The sequence below is a fragment of the Polypterus senegalus genome, chromosome 4 (genome assembly GCF_016835505.1).
Source record: "Polypterus senegalus isolate Bchr_013 chromosome 4, ASM1683550v1, whole genome shotgun sequence".
In the NCBI taxonomy this organism is placed as follows: domain Eukaryota; kingdom Metazoa; phylum Chordata; class Cladistia; order Polypteriformes; family Polypteridae; genus Polypterus; species Polypterus senegalus.
The window spans coordinates 197,489,089-197,505,214 of NC_053157.1; the positions used below are offsets into that span (position 1 = coordinate 197,489,089).

Sequence of the window (16,126 nt, forward strand, 5' to 3'; positions counted from 1 at the left end):
GATAGAATCCTACAAAGGCTGGGTGAACTCGAGTCTGAAAGCCAGGAACGATCAGTAACAACCGCAGGGGATTGTTCGCAGACTTACAGACATGATCTTGTTGACATGTTAGCTCAGAATCAAGCTGAATGTCAGAAAGCAATCACTGAAATGGTTAAATCGTTAACCAAGCAAAAGATAGCACCTGTTCCATCACCTCCTGAGCCGCGTGGTGAAGTACCACACAGACAGGTCTCTTTATTTTCAGGTGACCTACTGGCTTATGCAAACTTTATCAGAGCTTTTGATCACACTGTAGGTGACGTATTAGTAGACCCTCAAGATAAATTAGATTGCCTGATTCAAAACACAAGAGGTTCAGCTCAAGAAATGGTTGAGTGTTGTGCTCCAGGATTGTCACCAGATCAAGGTTATGAAAGAGCCGGAAAGCAACTGCAAAGTTACTATGGCAACCAAATGTAGTAGTAAAATAGTAGATATATAAGTAAAGCACTGAAGTGGCCTCAAATAAAACAAAATAATGGAGAGGCCCTGAAAGACTATGCAACCATTCTCGATAACTGTATGGACTCCATGACCAACGCAAGAAATGGAGCGGCATTTAATAGCAATGAAAATATCCGTACTATACTCTCAAAGCTCCCATATTCTCTACAAAATAAGTGGCGGGGCATAGCTTTTGAACTAGAAGAAGAAGACGACAGAGTCAGACATTCGCGATTTAACTATTTTTTACATAAACAGGCTAAAAAGTTTTTGCATCCTATTTATGGAAAAGCATCAACAGGTAACACACAGAAAAAGGAAAAGACCGACAAGGGTAGGTCTCCTCTTAAGTTTGGTCAGAGATCAGGAGATATTTTCACTACAAGTGTTTCTGATGCAGCTGAAAAGGGGACTCAAGAAACCTGGGTCAAAAAGACTGTTAGTAATACATGTGCATTTAAAAAGCCTTGTGTATTCTGCAATGGCCAGCATACTCTTGCTGAGTGTAGTAAAATCAAAGAACTGCCACATAAAGAAAGAATTGACTTTTTCAAAACTAAAGGTTTATGCTTTTGCTGTCTCAAACAGGGGCATCTTGGTAAGAACTGTAAAGAAAGAAGGAAATGTCAGACATGTTCTTTTCAGCACCCAGACATCCTGCATTTCAAAAATGAGGTTGGAGCGAAACTTATGGCTTTAGCCAGTGTGGAAGCATCTACTGAAGGGGAAGCTAAGACTGGAACTTGTGCCTGGAGCCTGTGAAGAGTGTGCACTGCATGTCACGCATGTTAAGGTCAAATCTAAGAAGAGTGAAAGGTATGTAGAAACATATGCCTTTATAGACCTCGGCAGTACAGTAACAATTTGCACTGAAAAGCTCCAGAGACAATTAAACATTCAAGGGAGAAGAACACAAGTATTCCTCAAAACTATGAGTAATTATGATGATGATTCAAAGATGCTAACCCAATGTTCTGTCTTATCAGATTTACAAGTCTGTGGTCTCAATGATGATGAATATATTGATTTGCCAAAGGTCTTTACACAGGTCTCCATTCCAGTGAACAGAGAAAGTATTCCATTGCAAGAAGATATCGATAAGTGGGCATATCTTAACGAGGTACATCTATCTCATATTGACTCTGAAGTTGATGTTTTGATAGGAATTAACTACCCAGAAGTCTACGAGCAGTCGCGAATCATACCTAGCTAAGGAGGTGGACTTCATGCTATGAAGACTGCACTTGGATGGGTGGTTGGTGGACCATGCAAAGAGATAGATGACCTCGCAAAACAAAGTGGTAAGCTGCCCAAACATTCAATCAATCGTGTGTCAATAACAGAAATTGAAGATATGTTGCTGCAATAGTACAACACAGATTTTCTAGAGTGCAGCTGTGAAGAGAAAGAGGAAATGTCGTAGGAAGATATCAAGTTCATGCGCATCGTCTCAGAATCTGCAAGACTGGTAGGTGGCCACTATTGTTTAAATTTGCCTTTGAAGGATAAAACACTTAAAATGCTGAATAACCGCTGTATTGCTGAACAGTGTACTATTGGACTCAAAAGAAAACTGAGCAAAAATTCAGGTTTCCGTGAAGACTATAAAGCCATCATGAAAGACATTATTGACAAGGGTTACGCTATAAAGGTACCCAAAGAAAACCTGAATTGCAATGAAGGCAGGGTGGTACATCCCACATCATGGTGTGTATCATCCAAAGAAGAACAAGATTTGAGTGGTGTTTGACTGCACTGCCACCTACCAGGGGATTTCACTTAATGAACAATTATTAAAAGGCCCTGACCTAACTAACATACTCATTCAGAAAGGTTCAGAAAGGAGCCAGTAGCACTGATGGCAGACATTAAGTCAATGTTCTGCCAAGTTAAAGTACCAGATAAAGACACTGATCTTTTACGCTTTTTATGGTGGCCTGAAGGAAATCTAAGTAAAGACCTTGAAGAATTCAAAATGACATCTTTTTGGTGCTACTTCTTCTCCCAGTTGTGTTTCTTATGCTTTGTGCAGAACAGCCGAAGATGCCAGAGATACATTTTCTGCGGAAGCTGTTAACACAGTTCTCAATAACTTCTATGTGGATGACTGTTTAAGGTCAGTGACAACAGAAGAACAAGCAATAAAGCTGACAAAGGACCTCCAAGCTCTATTCCTTAAAGGGGGATTTTATTTGACTAATTTGGTGAGTAACAACAGAGCAGTTTTATTGCCCATACCTGAAGAAGAGCTCATGAACAAAATTACTTAGATTTGAGCCACTGTCTGCTTCCTACAGAATGTTCCCTGGGTGTCCAGTGGTGCATAGAAACAGACAGTTTCAAATTTCAGATTAAGTTACAAAAAAAGCCCGCTACAAGGCGTGGTATTCTGTCTGTTGTTAGCTCAGTTTATGATCCACTTGGTTTTCTAGCAAGCACCTTACTGCCAGCAAAGCCTATTCTAAGAGACTTATGCAAAGAGAAATTTGGGTGAGATGAAGAAGTAGAGGTCAAACACATTCAGAAATGGAAAAAATGGATGGGTGATTTGCCGTTACTTACAGACTATAAAGTGAACAGATGCTTCAAACCTACAGGTTTTGGAGCCATAAAGACAGCACAAATGCACCATTTTGCAGATGCCAGTGAAGATGGATACGGCACTGTCACTTACCTTATCTTAACCAATTAAGAGGGCAAAAAGCATTGTTCATTTCTGATGGGAAAGTCAAGAGTTGCACCGTTGAAGCAGGTCACAATTCCAAGATTGGAGCTGACAGCAGCTGTTGTGGCAGTCAAAATGGACAAAATGCTAAAAGGCGAGTTTCAAATGCCCTTACAAGAATCTACATTTTGGTCTGGCAGTACCACAGTGCTAAAATACATTTCAAATGAAAGCACTTGATTCAAGACTTTTGTTGCCAACAGAATCTCCATGATCAGAGACTACTCACAAACTTCGCAGTGGAGGTATGTCACATCTGCCCTTAACCCGGCTGATCAAGCATCCTGGGGGCTAAGCTTTCTCAAAAGCACCACATGGTCACAAGGCCCAAGTTTCTTATTGAAGTCCGAGCGGGAGTGGACAAAAAGACCAGATTAACTGAACAATTCACTTTTTGAAGATGATCCAGAAATTAAAACTTGTGCAGTTAACATGACAAGAATAGAGGAGGGGACCGGGCCCATCAACAAACTAATCACCTACTTTTCAGATTGACTGTGCCTGAAGAAAGCAGTGTCATGGTTCCTCAAGTTTAAAGACATACTGCTACACTTTAGAAATGGAAGAAAAACATTTCAACTAGAAGTCAGTCAGACTAAAAGTAATCTAAAAAAACAAAAATCACTCATCACAAAGCACATGAAAAGGTATAAACTGACCTTAAAACCAAGCACATTTCTCTAGAAGACTTGGCTAAAGCCGAAACAGAGCTTATCTGCCTCAGTCAACAGCCAGAATTTCCAGAAGAATTTAAGGCTTTAAAGAAAAAGGCTTGTATAAAAAAGAACAGTCAAATCTATAAACTTGATGGATACAAGATGGAATACTGAGAGTTGGAGGAAGACTCTGCAAAGCTGCAATGTCGGAAGAAGCTAAACATCCTGCAATTCTTCAATCATTCACATGTTGCTTCTCTCGCACATTCATAAACAAATCGGACATTGTGGGTGCAACTATGTGTTTGCACAGCTACGCCAAAAATACTGGACACCTCAAGCAAACTCAACTATCAGAAAAATAATTTTAAAGTGCACAACGTGCAGAAGATACAAAGTGAAAGCAGGTGAGCAAAAAATGGCAGATTTGCCAGAAGATCGCCTAGCACCCAACCAACCACCGTTCACTAATAAGAAAGATTTTAAATTCAACACTAAACCAAACACTCGATGATCAAAGTCTACAGTGATGTGTAAAGTGAAATCAATAACCAATAACAGACCCCTTACAAAGACATCAGATGACCCAAATGATTTAGAACCACTCACACTCAATCACTTGCTTTTAACGAAGACACAACCTGATATTCCACCTGAACTTGTTTCAGAAAATGAACAATACTCTCGAAAATGCTGGAAACAAGTTCTATACATGGCTGATTTGTTTTGGAAAAGATGGACTAAAGAGTATTTGCCAATACTTTAAGAACATTAAAAATTGCTTGCACCAAAAAGAAACTTTGCACCAGAGGATGTTGTTTTAATTGTAGATAAAGCTGCACCTCCCAATTCCTGGGTAATGGGTCAAGTCATCAAGACAATGCCAGATGCCAAAGGTGCAGTCAGAAGAGTTTGTGTTCAGACCAAAACCAGCACACTGGACAGACCCGTGAATAAACTGTGCCTGCTTCAAGAAACAGCCAATGTTTGAAATAAGAAAAATTTTAAATGTTTGTTTGCAGTATTTGAAAACAATAGTTAATGTAAAAGTAAAGTTAATTGGCTCATATTAAAGTAAAGTATAATAATTGTCTCCGCTCCTGTATAACCAATTAGGGGCCAGAAATGTAAGAGACAATTTTAGAAAGTTAAAGTTTTGAGTTAAGCTCATATTAACGTTTACTTAATTTGAATAGAATGTAAATTTCTTCCATAGTAATAGACAATGGTATAGTCTTTCCCCCCTACAAGTTAGTAACAGATAGAACTTTCTTGCTATAACTGAGATGCAGTGTGATAATACAGTTTTTGACCGTTTAGAAATAGTTCAGAAACAACATTTAGAAATGGTTCAGGAATGTTAAGTAATTAGTAACGATTTGAGATGTAACAAGATTTAAGCTTTCAACAGAACTTTTCTTAAAAATAATTTTTCTTTTTTTTGTTATTTTCTTTTTTGTGTGAACTGTTTTACTTTGAATTTTAACTAAAACTTATAAAAACGAAGATATTTTGTCTGTGGAATTATTTCAGCACGTCAGGCTTTTGTTGAATCACATTTTATTTGAGTTAGAGCTGCTGAACTTTGGTAATTTTGGAAAAACTCAGCTACAGATGCTACCTGAAAGTTAACCATTAAATAAAACCAATTATATACATAATTGGACTTAAAACTTGAGAATCTTACAAGCCTTTGGTTCACATACAATACCTCTCATTACAAATAAGTCTGTGCTTCTGTATATCTTGTGAAGCTCTGCTGAACATAGATATGTATTTTTTTTTTTGCGGAGGCATTTGACATCCTGGGTCCACTATTGTTGCCAATTATAAATGTTTCTATTAGTATTTTCATTTTTACTTTCTCGTATACCAAGAATAGGAAATTATTGTAATCGTCCAAAGATTCAATGTCGAGATTTCGATGAATCTCGATGTTTTTGACCTCCCTGAGTTGGAAAATACCATTTTTGGAATTACGTCTGTGTGTCTGTCTGTGTATGTAAACACGATAACTTTGAGTATGCTTTCACTTAGGTCAACCAAATTTTGCATGCAAGTATTAGTTACAAAACATAGATTTCTTTCTACTTTTGGCTATTTCCGTTAACCGGAAGTGGTACTTTACCTTTTATTCATGCAGCTGCAGAGTCCGATTTATTCACCTTTACTTCAATAATTATTCAATATATTATGATTTGCTGTTGATGGTTCTTTAATGTAGATAATATTCAAATATAATCATTGTCTTATGGTTTACTCCTTAAATATCCATCCCCATATCTGAGTATAAGAGAAAGTCTGGGGTAGACCACTCCCAATTTTTTAAACAAGTGATGGTTCGACCTTGTCTTAAAAAGACTGAGTTAGATCCTGGAGGGTTAGCCAATTTTCTTCTAATTTCTCAATTGCCATTTTTAGTTAAAATATTAGAATGATTTATGAACAATTGGTTGACCATCTTAATTCTAATTTATGTGAGTTTTTCCAATCTGGCTTTAGGTGTTATCATGGTGTTGAGATTGCCCCCCGAAAGTATTTAATGACATGTCAACTTATCACTGACTCAGGTGGGGCAGCTGTCCTTGTCCTTCTGATCTTTCAGTGGTTTTTGATACTATTGATCATGAGATCCTGCTGTTGTGGCTTAAAGGGGCTGTTTTTGACTGGTTCAGATCATATCTTACTGGTAGATATTTTTCAGTGACTCTCAATTCCTTTTTTCTTCTGCTGCTCCTGTTAAATGTGATGTACCTCAGGGATCTATTTTGGGACCTAACTTATTTTCTACATATCTTTCTCCTATTGGAGCTATGTTTAGGAAGTTAAATGTTTGTCATTGTTTCGCTGATGACAGTCAGATTTATATTCATGTGTGCAATTATGCAATGAATCCATTGTATAACTGTCTTAGAACCGAGATCCTGGATAGCTGACAATTCTGTTGATCTCAATCATAATAAAATGGAAGTGCAGTTAGTTGGTCTGCAGCTAAAGCTCAAGTTGGATTTGAATTTCCTAGCACTTTTTGCAAACTTTAAGTATGGTATCTTGGGGGTTACTTTTGACAGTAACCTCTCTTTTGAGAATCACAATTTAATTCTGTCATCAAGAGTTGCTATTTCCTGCTATGTGGTTAAGCCAAGGTTTAGCCTTTATCTCCCAAGTATCTTAAGAAAGTTACTCATGCCTTTATCTTTTCTCAGCTTGATTACTGCAACTGATTGTATTTTGGGATCAGTAAATCCCTCATACACAGGCTGCAGTTGGTTCAGAATGCTGATGCTCATTTTTTGGTTGAGGCAAGAAAGTTTACCTCTGTACCCCCTATTTTGGCCTCTTTATATTGGTTGCCATTTAGGTTTAGAACTGATTTTTAAAATTTTGCTGCTGGTTTTTAAATCATTGAATAGGTATGCTCCCATCTATCTATCTGAATTGTGTGTTTTATACCAGCCGTCCAGAGATCTTAGGTCTAAAGCTCAGCTATCTCTTATGTTCCCTCGTACTAACGATAAAACAAAGGGTGACAAGGCGTTTTTCAACCTATGCACTAAGTTTGTGGAATTCTTTACCTTAATACATTAAGGACGCACCTTGAATTGATCTTTTTAAAACTAGTTTGAAAACGTACTTTTACTCTTTAGCTTTTTGGGATCTTTAGTGATACTGATAATCCTATACTCCTAGTCAGTGATTTGTTTCACTCTACTGTTCTGTTCTTGTATTATGCATTTTATTTTTCTGCATAATTATTAGTTGAATCTTATGTTTCTTATATGGTCTACATAAAATACTTTGGTTAAAAAGTGCTGATGTCTTCAATATGCTCTGTAAATAAATTGACATTGACAAACAAAATATCAGAGCTCATCGTGAACATAAATTCACAAAGGACAATACTGCAAGATCAACTTTTACCAAGCACCTACCCCTACAGTATGATTTGAAATACAAAAAATAAGGAAATAACTTCGTTTGATTTTAACTGTGTCATAGCATGCTAAGGACTTTATGATGTCCCTGTTTAGGTGGCAGACATTATAACAAGATTTACAACTTAAATCTTACAAGAAGGTTAAACGGTTTCTGCCGCTTGTTCCATGGAGATGTCCAGTGTATCACATATACAATCATTTGTAAATGTGCACATGACAATAACTCCTTCTCATTATTGGTATGTGTTGCACTGTTGTGGGCAAGGAGGCTGGTGTTACATGAATTAATTGCATTAGAGGAATTGGAGCATATTAACATTCCAGCATAAAAAGTCAAATCAACACAGGCTTAAATGAAATCTTGCTGGATATATACAAACATCACTGGGGTGCAGCTATAAATATAATACTTTACTATTTCAAAGAAAAGAAACCTCTCTGACCAACAAGTCATCTCTTTTGTTTGTCAGGCATGAAATCTATAAAATGTCTGTTCCCTCAAGTTACTACAAAATGTCTATGTTTTGAAAGCAAGTATAATTAAGAAGCTGAGCAGGATAGAGAATGGACGTATTTGTAATGCAATTTAAGGCCTATTTAAGACTATATTAGGATCATCGCCTAAACCAATATTTGAGTTTCAAAAATAAAACTATGATACAAAATGTCATGTCAGGTATGTGTTAAATAAGGCTACAGTATACAATAATTAAAAGGGAATTTTCACAATAAATTTAATACAATCTAATAAAGAACGAACAACATTTGGATGTGAATACCAATAAAGGATGCATGTAGATATTCTGTGACCCTTCATATCCTACCCATTATTTACAAAATGTTTATTATTATTTTTATTTGTAAGTGTTACTCACCCAGGATTTACTTCTGTTGTGACAGCAAGCACAGAGCTTCAAAGACACATATGACCACTGTACGTCCCATTAGGGTTTGATATTTTAAAATCACGTGGCAATATACAATGAAAATTGATATTTTATTTTCTCTAAAATACTGTGATATAATTTATAGTAAGGACTATGTCAGAATGAAAAATGCATCTGTGTGTCACATCAGCATTTATCTTTGTGAGCAAAACACAAAAACATTAATGAATTTGGTATTGGTAAACTCTGAACTCTTTACTATTTCCCTCTCACACACAAACATCTCACAATTATATAGAATTTTAAAGTATATATTTTGGTATTGTATTACAGCTGTCAATTTACAGCCTCCCTCTCTCTCTCTCACACACAAGCATTAAGTTCATTGTAATCGGCTAATCAGGCCATTGATATTGTTACAAATAATATTGGGCATAAATACTCAAAATTAAATAAAACTCAATCTGCAATTTTGATTAATTAAAACATGATGCAGCCTACACCAATGACAAGGTGATGCCTGCGCATGTCCATTACACAGCGGCTTTGTCTTAATTTAAGCTCACTGCTTTGGTTACATTATCCATATTAATGTAAAGTTGTCAGCTTTCTTTTAAATTCCAAGGCCTTTTGTAATGATCTTAGGGAAAATAGCTTGTTTGTAGACACACACAATTTAACTACCAGCTTTCTATAAAATTTACAGTGAGGCTCAGGCAGGACTCGCATGTTTTGCTAGACTATAAATCTGAAGTGGTCACAAAGTTTGTGACATTGGAAATTTTTTATATAGAAATTTTCTCAGGGCCCGCAGTGTTTAACTTTGGTAATTCTTCAGTTGAAAACATTTTTTACAGCTGACATTGTCATAATTTAGGATTCAAAGTTTTAATCATTTGCTTAAATCGTTTTTTTTTTTTTTTTAACTACACTTTTGAAAACTATGTCTTTCATCTGACTTTGTTGTGCCTTTTTTGTAAGGTACACAGTGAGAAAATAAGGCTGCTAATGTGGCTTATTTTAAGATGACAGTATGATGTTTGGATGAACAAGAGGATGAACATACAGTATGGAGTTTTAATCATGCTCTTTGTACTGAATTGCACATTGTTGTTTGAGATGGTGGAAGAGATTTGTAGTACTGATAGTTGTAATAAGTACTGTGGTAGACAGTAGGGCTTTTGGGATTTTCACAACTAGACTTGACATTATGCTTTGTTGGGACTGAGTGGCCCGTTTTCATGTAGATTGTCTTAATGTGCTTTGGTAGCGATCCTTTGCAGGGATATATAGCATGCATACGGCTGTACTTTGTTGCTCATCTGATTTTTTGAAGCTGAAACATCTTCATGCAAAACATCCACAGCTACTCTTTATTGATAAGATCAGTTGTACATACATAAATGTATATGCGTGCCATGCTTTTTAATACCAATGCCAATTGCAGACTAGCAATGGAGTCAGGGTGATCAAATGCAAATACTCAAATAACAGTGCTAATCTGTACATACTGCATATCACTGTTGAGCTAACAGCGTCGGCTTAAAGAAAATAAATAAACAACATCCTCTGAAAATTGTGAATGTAAAAATGTATCTAACAAAACCTCAATATTCATTAAATCACCTAGCCCTATGTCCCATACTCCTGTGACAAGCATCTCTGGACTGCTCAGGAACCGTCGACAAGCTGCTGCTTTAACTTACTAGTTTTCTATCCAGGCTTGACAGTAAACAACAGTACTACACTTCTTATGATCTACTTTTAAAATGTTGTTTGCTAACACAATACATTTCCATTAATTATTCCAATTCATTTTATTTATAGTGATTATTTTAGATTCTTTTTATAAAGAAATCGGCTTAAATAATAATTTAGATCACTCAGTGATTACCATTATAACAACATTACATTCAACTGTTTAATTTGTGAACCTTCAAATATATTCATTTATATTAAAGAAGAGAGAGTTCTTGCCTTGAACCCACTATTAAGATGGGCTCTGGCTGCCTATTATTAACAAGGATTATACATGTTTAAAGATGGATGCATTTGTATTATCAAAGGAGATGCGTAATGTTTCTGACCAATAAGTGATTTAGCCAGATTTTCCATGCAAAAGTCCCACGGCCCCATTGTGTGCTACAAGCTGAATGAGATCTGTACATGGCACAAATTACACACTTTCCAAACTTCTCTCTGACCATGTCATCTTGTGTGCACGCCAAATCCAAATTTTACCCTCACAAAGTAAAAAATCAGCCTTCAAGTGAACTTATCAGCATTAGTTCAGATATTACAAAATTCACGGCGGCAAATGCATACACTTAAGACTTATTTTTTTGGTAACAGTTTAATCAATAGAAATGATTAAGTAAAGAACTGGATACAAAAAGAATAATAAAATAAATATGCTAGGATATCACCTAGCTAATAATACCTGCTTGAAGCCACTTGGAGTATTTTCCTCCAAAACACTCCGGTCTTCTCATGCAAAAGAACACTCACAGTTGTATAAGGAAAATGATATGTATAATTAAACTTTAAATGGTGCATAAATAGGCAAAAAAAAAAAAATCATTGTAGCAATAAAACAAATTTAAATGGAAGATTTGGCAAATGCCCTGGCAATATTTATAGTTAAAATATTATTTTATTTTGTTAACTTGTACAGGTTTTGATTTAAATTAAAGTGTAACCACTCTGTAAACAATACAAAATGAAATGTATGCTGTTATTTAACTATTTTCAAGTTCACAAATGGTTATAAAAAAAAAAAAAAGGAAAATTAATTTATTTCACAAATGGTTATGGGAAGTTAAAATATGTATATACATTACTATTAAAACAAAATAGATTACTGGTCTGAAGCACGAGGGATGTTCAAAAAGTTTCCGCACCTTTATATTTTCATTGGAAACGGTGAAGGAAGGAGGAGGAGTAATTGGGCGTTAAAAAGTTGGTACGACGCTGAGATAATTGCATCACAAAGGAAGGTGACTATGTAGAAATGTTATGTAATTTGTTTTTGAAATTCTTAATAGAGTTAAAAAAAAAAATAAATAAATAAAGTGCAGAAACATTTTGAATAGCCCTCATACTTATATAGTCATATGAAAAGGTTTCGGAACCTCTGTTAATTCTTCAGATTTTTGTTTATCATTGGCAGAAGCTTTCAAAGTAGCAGCTTCCTTTTAATATATGACATGCCTTATGGAAACAGTATTTCAGCAAGGTCATTAAGTTTATTGGATTAACAGAAAATATGCAATATGCATCATAACAAAATTAGACAGGTGCATAAATTTGGGCACCCCAACAGAGATATTACATCAATACTTAGTTGAGCCTCCTTTTGCAAATATAACAACCTCTAGACGCCTCCTATAGCCTTTGATGAGTGTCTGGATTCTGGATGGAAGTATTTTTGACCATTCTTCCATACAAAATCTCTCCAGTTAAGTTCAATTTGATGTCTGCTGAACATGGAAAGCCTGCTTCAAATCATTCCATAGATTTTCAATGATATTCAAGTCCGGGGCCTGTGACCTCCATTCCATAACATTGTACTTCTCTCTCTGCATGAATGCCTTTGGAGATTTCGAACTGTGTTTTGGGTCATTGTCTTGTTGGAATACCCAACCCCTGCGTAACTTCAACTTTGTGACTGATGCTTGAACATTATCCTGAAGAATTTGTTGATATTGGGTTGAATTCATCTGACCCTTGACTTTAACAAGGGCCCCAGTCCCTGAACTATCCACACAGCATGATTGAACCTCCACCAAATTTGACAGTAGGTAGCAGATGTTTTCCTTGGAATGCGGTGTTTTTCTTCTGCCATGCAAAGCACGTTTTGTTATGACCAAATAACTCAAATGTTTGTCTCATCAGTCCAAAGCACTTTGTTCCAAAATGAATTTGGCTTGTTTAAATGAGCATTTGCATACAGCAAACTACTCTGTTTGTGTTGTGAGTGCAGAAAAGGCTTCTTTCTCATCACCCAGCCATACAGATGCTCTTTGTGCAAATTGTGCTGAATTGTAGAACGATGTACAGATAAACCATCTGCATCAAGATGTTCTTGCAGGTCTTTGGAGGTGATCTGTGGGTTGTCTGTAACCATTCTCACAATCCTGCGCATATGCCGCTCCTGTATTTTTATTGGCCTGCCGGACCTGGGTTTAACAGCAACTGTGCCTGTGGCCTTCCATTTCCTGATTACATTCCTTACAGTTGAAACTGACAGTTTAAAACTCTGAGATAGCTTTTGTAGCCTTCCCCTAAACCATGATACTGAACAATCTTTGTTTTCAGATCTTTTGAGAGTTGCTTTGAGGATCCCATGCTGTCACTCTTCAGAGAAGAGTCAAAGGGAAGCACAACTTGCAATTGACCACCTTAAATACCTCTTCTCATGACTGAACACACCTGTCTTTGAAGTTCAAGGCTTAACAGGCTAATCCAACCAATTTGGTGTTGCAAGTAATCAGTATTGAGCAGTTACATGCATTCAAATCAGCAAAATTACAAGGGTACCCAAATTTTTGCACAGCCAGTTTTTCACATTTGATTTAACTTAATACTGCTTCACTAAAAATCCTCATTTGGAAAACATCCCAGTACTGAGATGTTCCTAGGAAATGAAAGACATACCACTGATATCTTTTTGTTGGAAGTAAATTATTATGCAGGCTGAGAGGGGTTCCCAAACTTTTTCATATGACTATATATCATACAATGAACACAAGTAAGCATGTGTGCTCACATTTTTTTTTTATTCTTTAGCTTTTCAGGATCTACCTACCTAGTCAGTGGTTTGTTTCTTTAACCATGAGTTTTTCACTAGGGACAATCATCTTCCATACTTAGTTATCAATTTCTCCAGTATTTCCTGAGGGCTGGCTCCACTCTTTGTCAGCTGTAGATGAGCATGACAAACACTTCAAAGATACACAAACTAAACTGTACCAAAAGTTTAAATTAATCTTCATTTCTTACACCTTCAGTCTAAAAATTAAAATCACTATATAATATGCTGCTTGTTTTTTGTGTACTGTATGTGGTAAGCTGAGAAGCCATGTTGAACCCACTACTTGCAAGAGACACCGAAATATACAGGGCCAAATATACAAGTACAAAAAATTCCTGTTTAGGATTGAGAGTAGAGTTAGGAGGTGGGGATGATCACTTGGCAAGCACGTTTTCACTTACTCTTGAATTCTGATATTTGTATGCAGAATCCCATGTTTGTTATTGGTCAATGCCTACTCTATGACAGTTCACACTTTGCAGGTTTTCCACTGGTACTCAAGTCTACAAGAAAAACAAAGTAATATTTAGTGAGAATGTCATCAAAATGAAACATTGAAAACTTGCATGCTGAACTTGTTTATCTATCATTTATGAACTTTTTTCTGAGAGAATGATATTGTAGAATTTTCACTTTTTCTGTGACAAAAATGCACTGTTATTTCACAAATGTGTCCATATGTATCAGCTTAATCTTAAAAGCTTGATTGCAGTTTTGAAGACCTGCAGAGGGCACCTGGAGATTACCCTAATGTACATTGGTTACTATTAAATTTTAATGCCTCAGCTCTCAGGCATCCAGCAAGCCCATTCTAGGCATCTGCTTTTATAACAACAACAACATTTCCCACCAAAAAAAGACTTTGTAAAAACTTTATTAAATTTGCACCTTCTTTCTCACTACTCTAATTGAAAAGTAAAAAGTCATGGCATCTTTATATACTTATTAATAAAATAAAAATAGGCACCCAAGGTATCTTAATACAGTTTGTTAGGAATGGCCCCCTGTGTATTAAACAGCATCCAATCAATCATTTGCAAGACAGTTGTTGGTCTACAAAAAAGCCTATATGTGAGCCAAGTGTAATTAATTGGTGTAAACTTTGTTGAAGTAATGTAGATATTTTAAAATGGTTTCTTGTTACAGTATTAGATTGTCTACTCAATTTGGCCATGGACATAATAAATGTACATAAATGAATTAAAAAAACAAATCAAACTAATGTACAAAAGTAAACGTTAAGCAATAAAAATAATTCAAATTCAGTATGAACGAGAAAATTTATAATTTAGGTACAGTAACAAGAATATGCATCTGCATAATGAGCACAGATTTTAAATTGAAACATACAACTGTCAAAATAAATTTCTCCTTTTAGTACAAATATGCAAAATTATTAGTGATAGAATATGTTGTTAAAATAGTCTTTACAGGCAATTCCAATTGACCAGTGTAATAAAGACTTGCTAAACTAGCATCTGTATGTGATAAGTGGTCCGTGGCATAGAGTGGAATTTAAAAAAATAAATGCACCCTAGATTGTGCAGGTTTAGAATCAGACTTGGATGTGTGGAAACATTTTCTGCTCCAGGGATTGCTGGGGCACTTGGCTAATCGCGGATACATGTGCAAATGTAAGCGTCAGTCAGGTGCCTCACACCTGTGCCCAATCTTGCCAATAGAAGGAACCTGCATGGTATGGATGGGAAAGGAAAGAACAGAGAAGAAATAAGATGGAGGTTAAAAGAGGGAGATGAAGGCAGGAATGGGAGAGAGCCAGTGCGGGGGGAAAGGAGACAAGCAGCCGGGAGGAGAGACCCTTGAAGGGCTGAGACTTGGGGCTGAAGAGAATCTCTCTGGCCGAGAATATTTAGGGAGCTAGAGTGACGTTTCCACGTTTAGACTGAGGAGGTGTGGTTGGAGTTGGGAGAGGAGAGGTTCGGCATGGCGTCCTGATGGAAGCCATAGACAGCAGGGACCTAAACCTGAAATAGAAGGTTGGCTGTGCCTGTCAGCAGGTTGTCTCCTTGGTCGGTAGGATCCTGTGCAAGTTAAGCAGAGGAGACGGCAGTTTTAAAGAGATGCACTGGGGACAGAGTTTTCAGAACGTTTTCTGCTGTGGGACTTTAACCACATTTTAAGGAATTATTCATGGATTTGGTTTTAACCTCCACACGGATACTGTTTATTGGATTATTAATTTACTGACCTTGAAATGCACTGCACTATTTTAATTTTTGATGATTTTTAATAAAAAGCACTTAAGACTTGTTGCACCTACCCCTTGCTATAAATGTGTCCTCATTTGCCCGGCTCACCTTGGTTATGACTATCCATCCATCCATTTTCTAACCCGCTGAATCCAAATAGGGTCACGGGGGTCTGCTGGAGCCAATCCCAGCCAACACAGGGCACAAGGCAGGAACCAATCCTGGGCAGGGTGCCAACCCACCGCAGTGGTTATGACTATCCATGGTAGCAAATTCAAGAGGCTCCCAAACAGCAGCAGGAGCATGGAGCTAACATGCACCATCACACTATAGAGTGAGGGGCAGCTCCTTGGACCTAATACTGCATTCAGCTTCATTATGCAAAGGTATGTTTTTAGTCTTGAGAAAAGA

At 36.6% G+C, this 16,126-nt stretch overlaps 1 protein-coding gene across 11 annotated transcripts in view; it reads right to left on the reverse strand.

The window, feature by feature from the left end:
- Positions 1–16,126, reverse strand: part of LOC120527906 (NACHT, LRR and PYD domains-containing protein 3-like) — a 118,860-nt gene that overhangs the window by 68,035 nt on the left and 34,699 nt on the right. For 6 of the 11 annotated variants that reach the window (XM_039751846.1, XM_039751845.1, XM_039751851.1 and 3 more), the window contains exon 9: positions 13,028–14,008. In XM_039751846.1, coding sequence (XP_039607780.1) covers positions 13,965–14,008 — 44 coding nt within the window. In that variant the 3' untranslated portion in view covers positions 13,028–13,964. Of the gene's footprint in view, positions 1–13,027; positions 14,009–16,126 lie in introns of those variants that run through there. The other 5 variants (XR_005633421.1, XR_005633419.1, XR_005633420.1 and 2 more) reach the window with 3 other exon arrangements.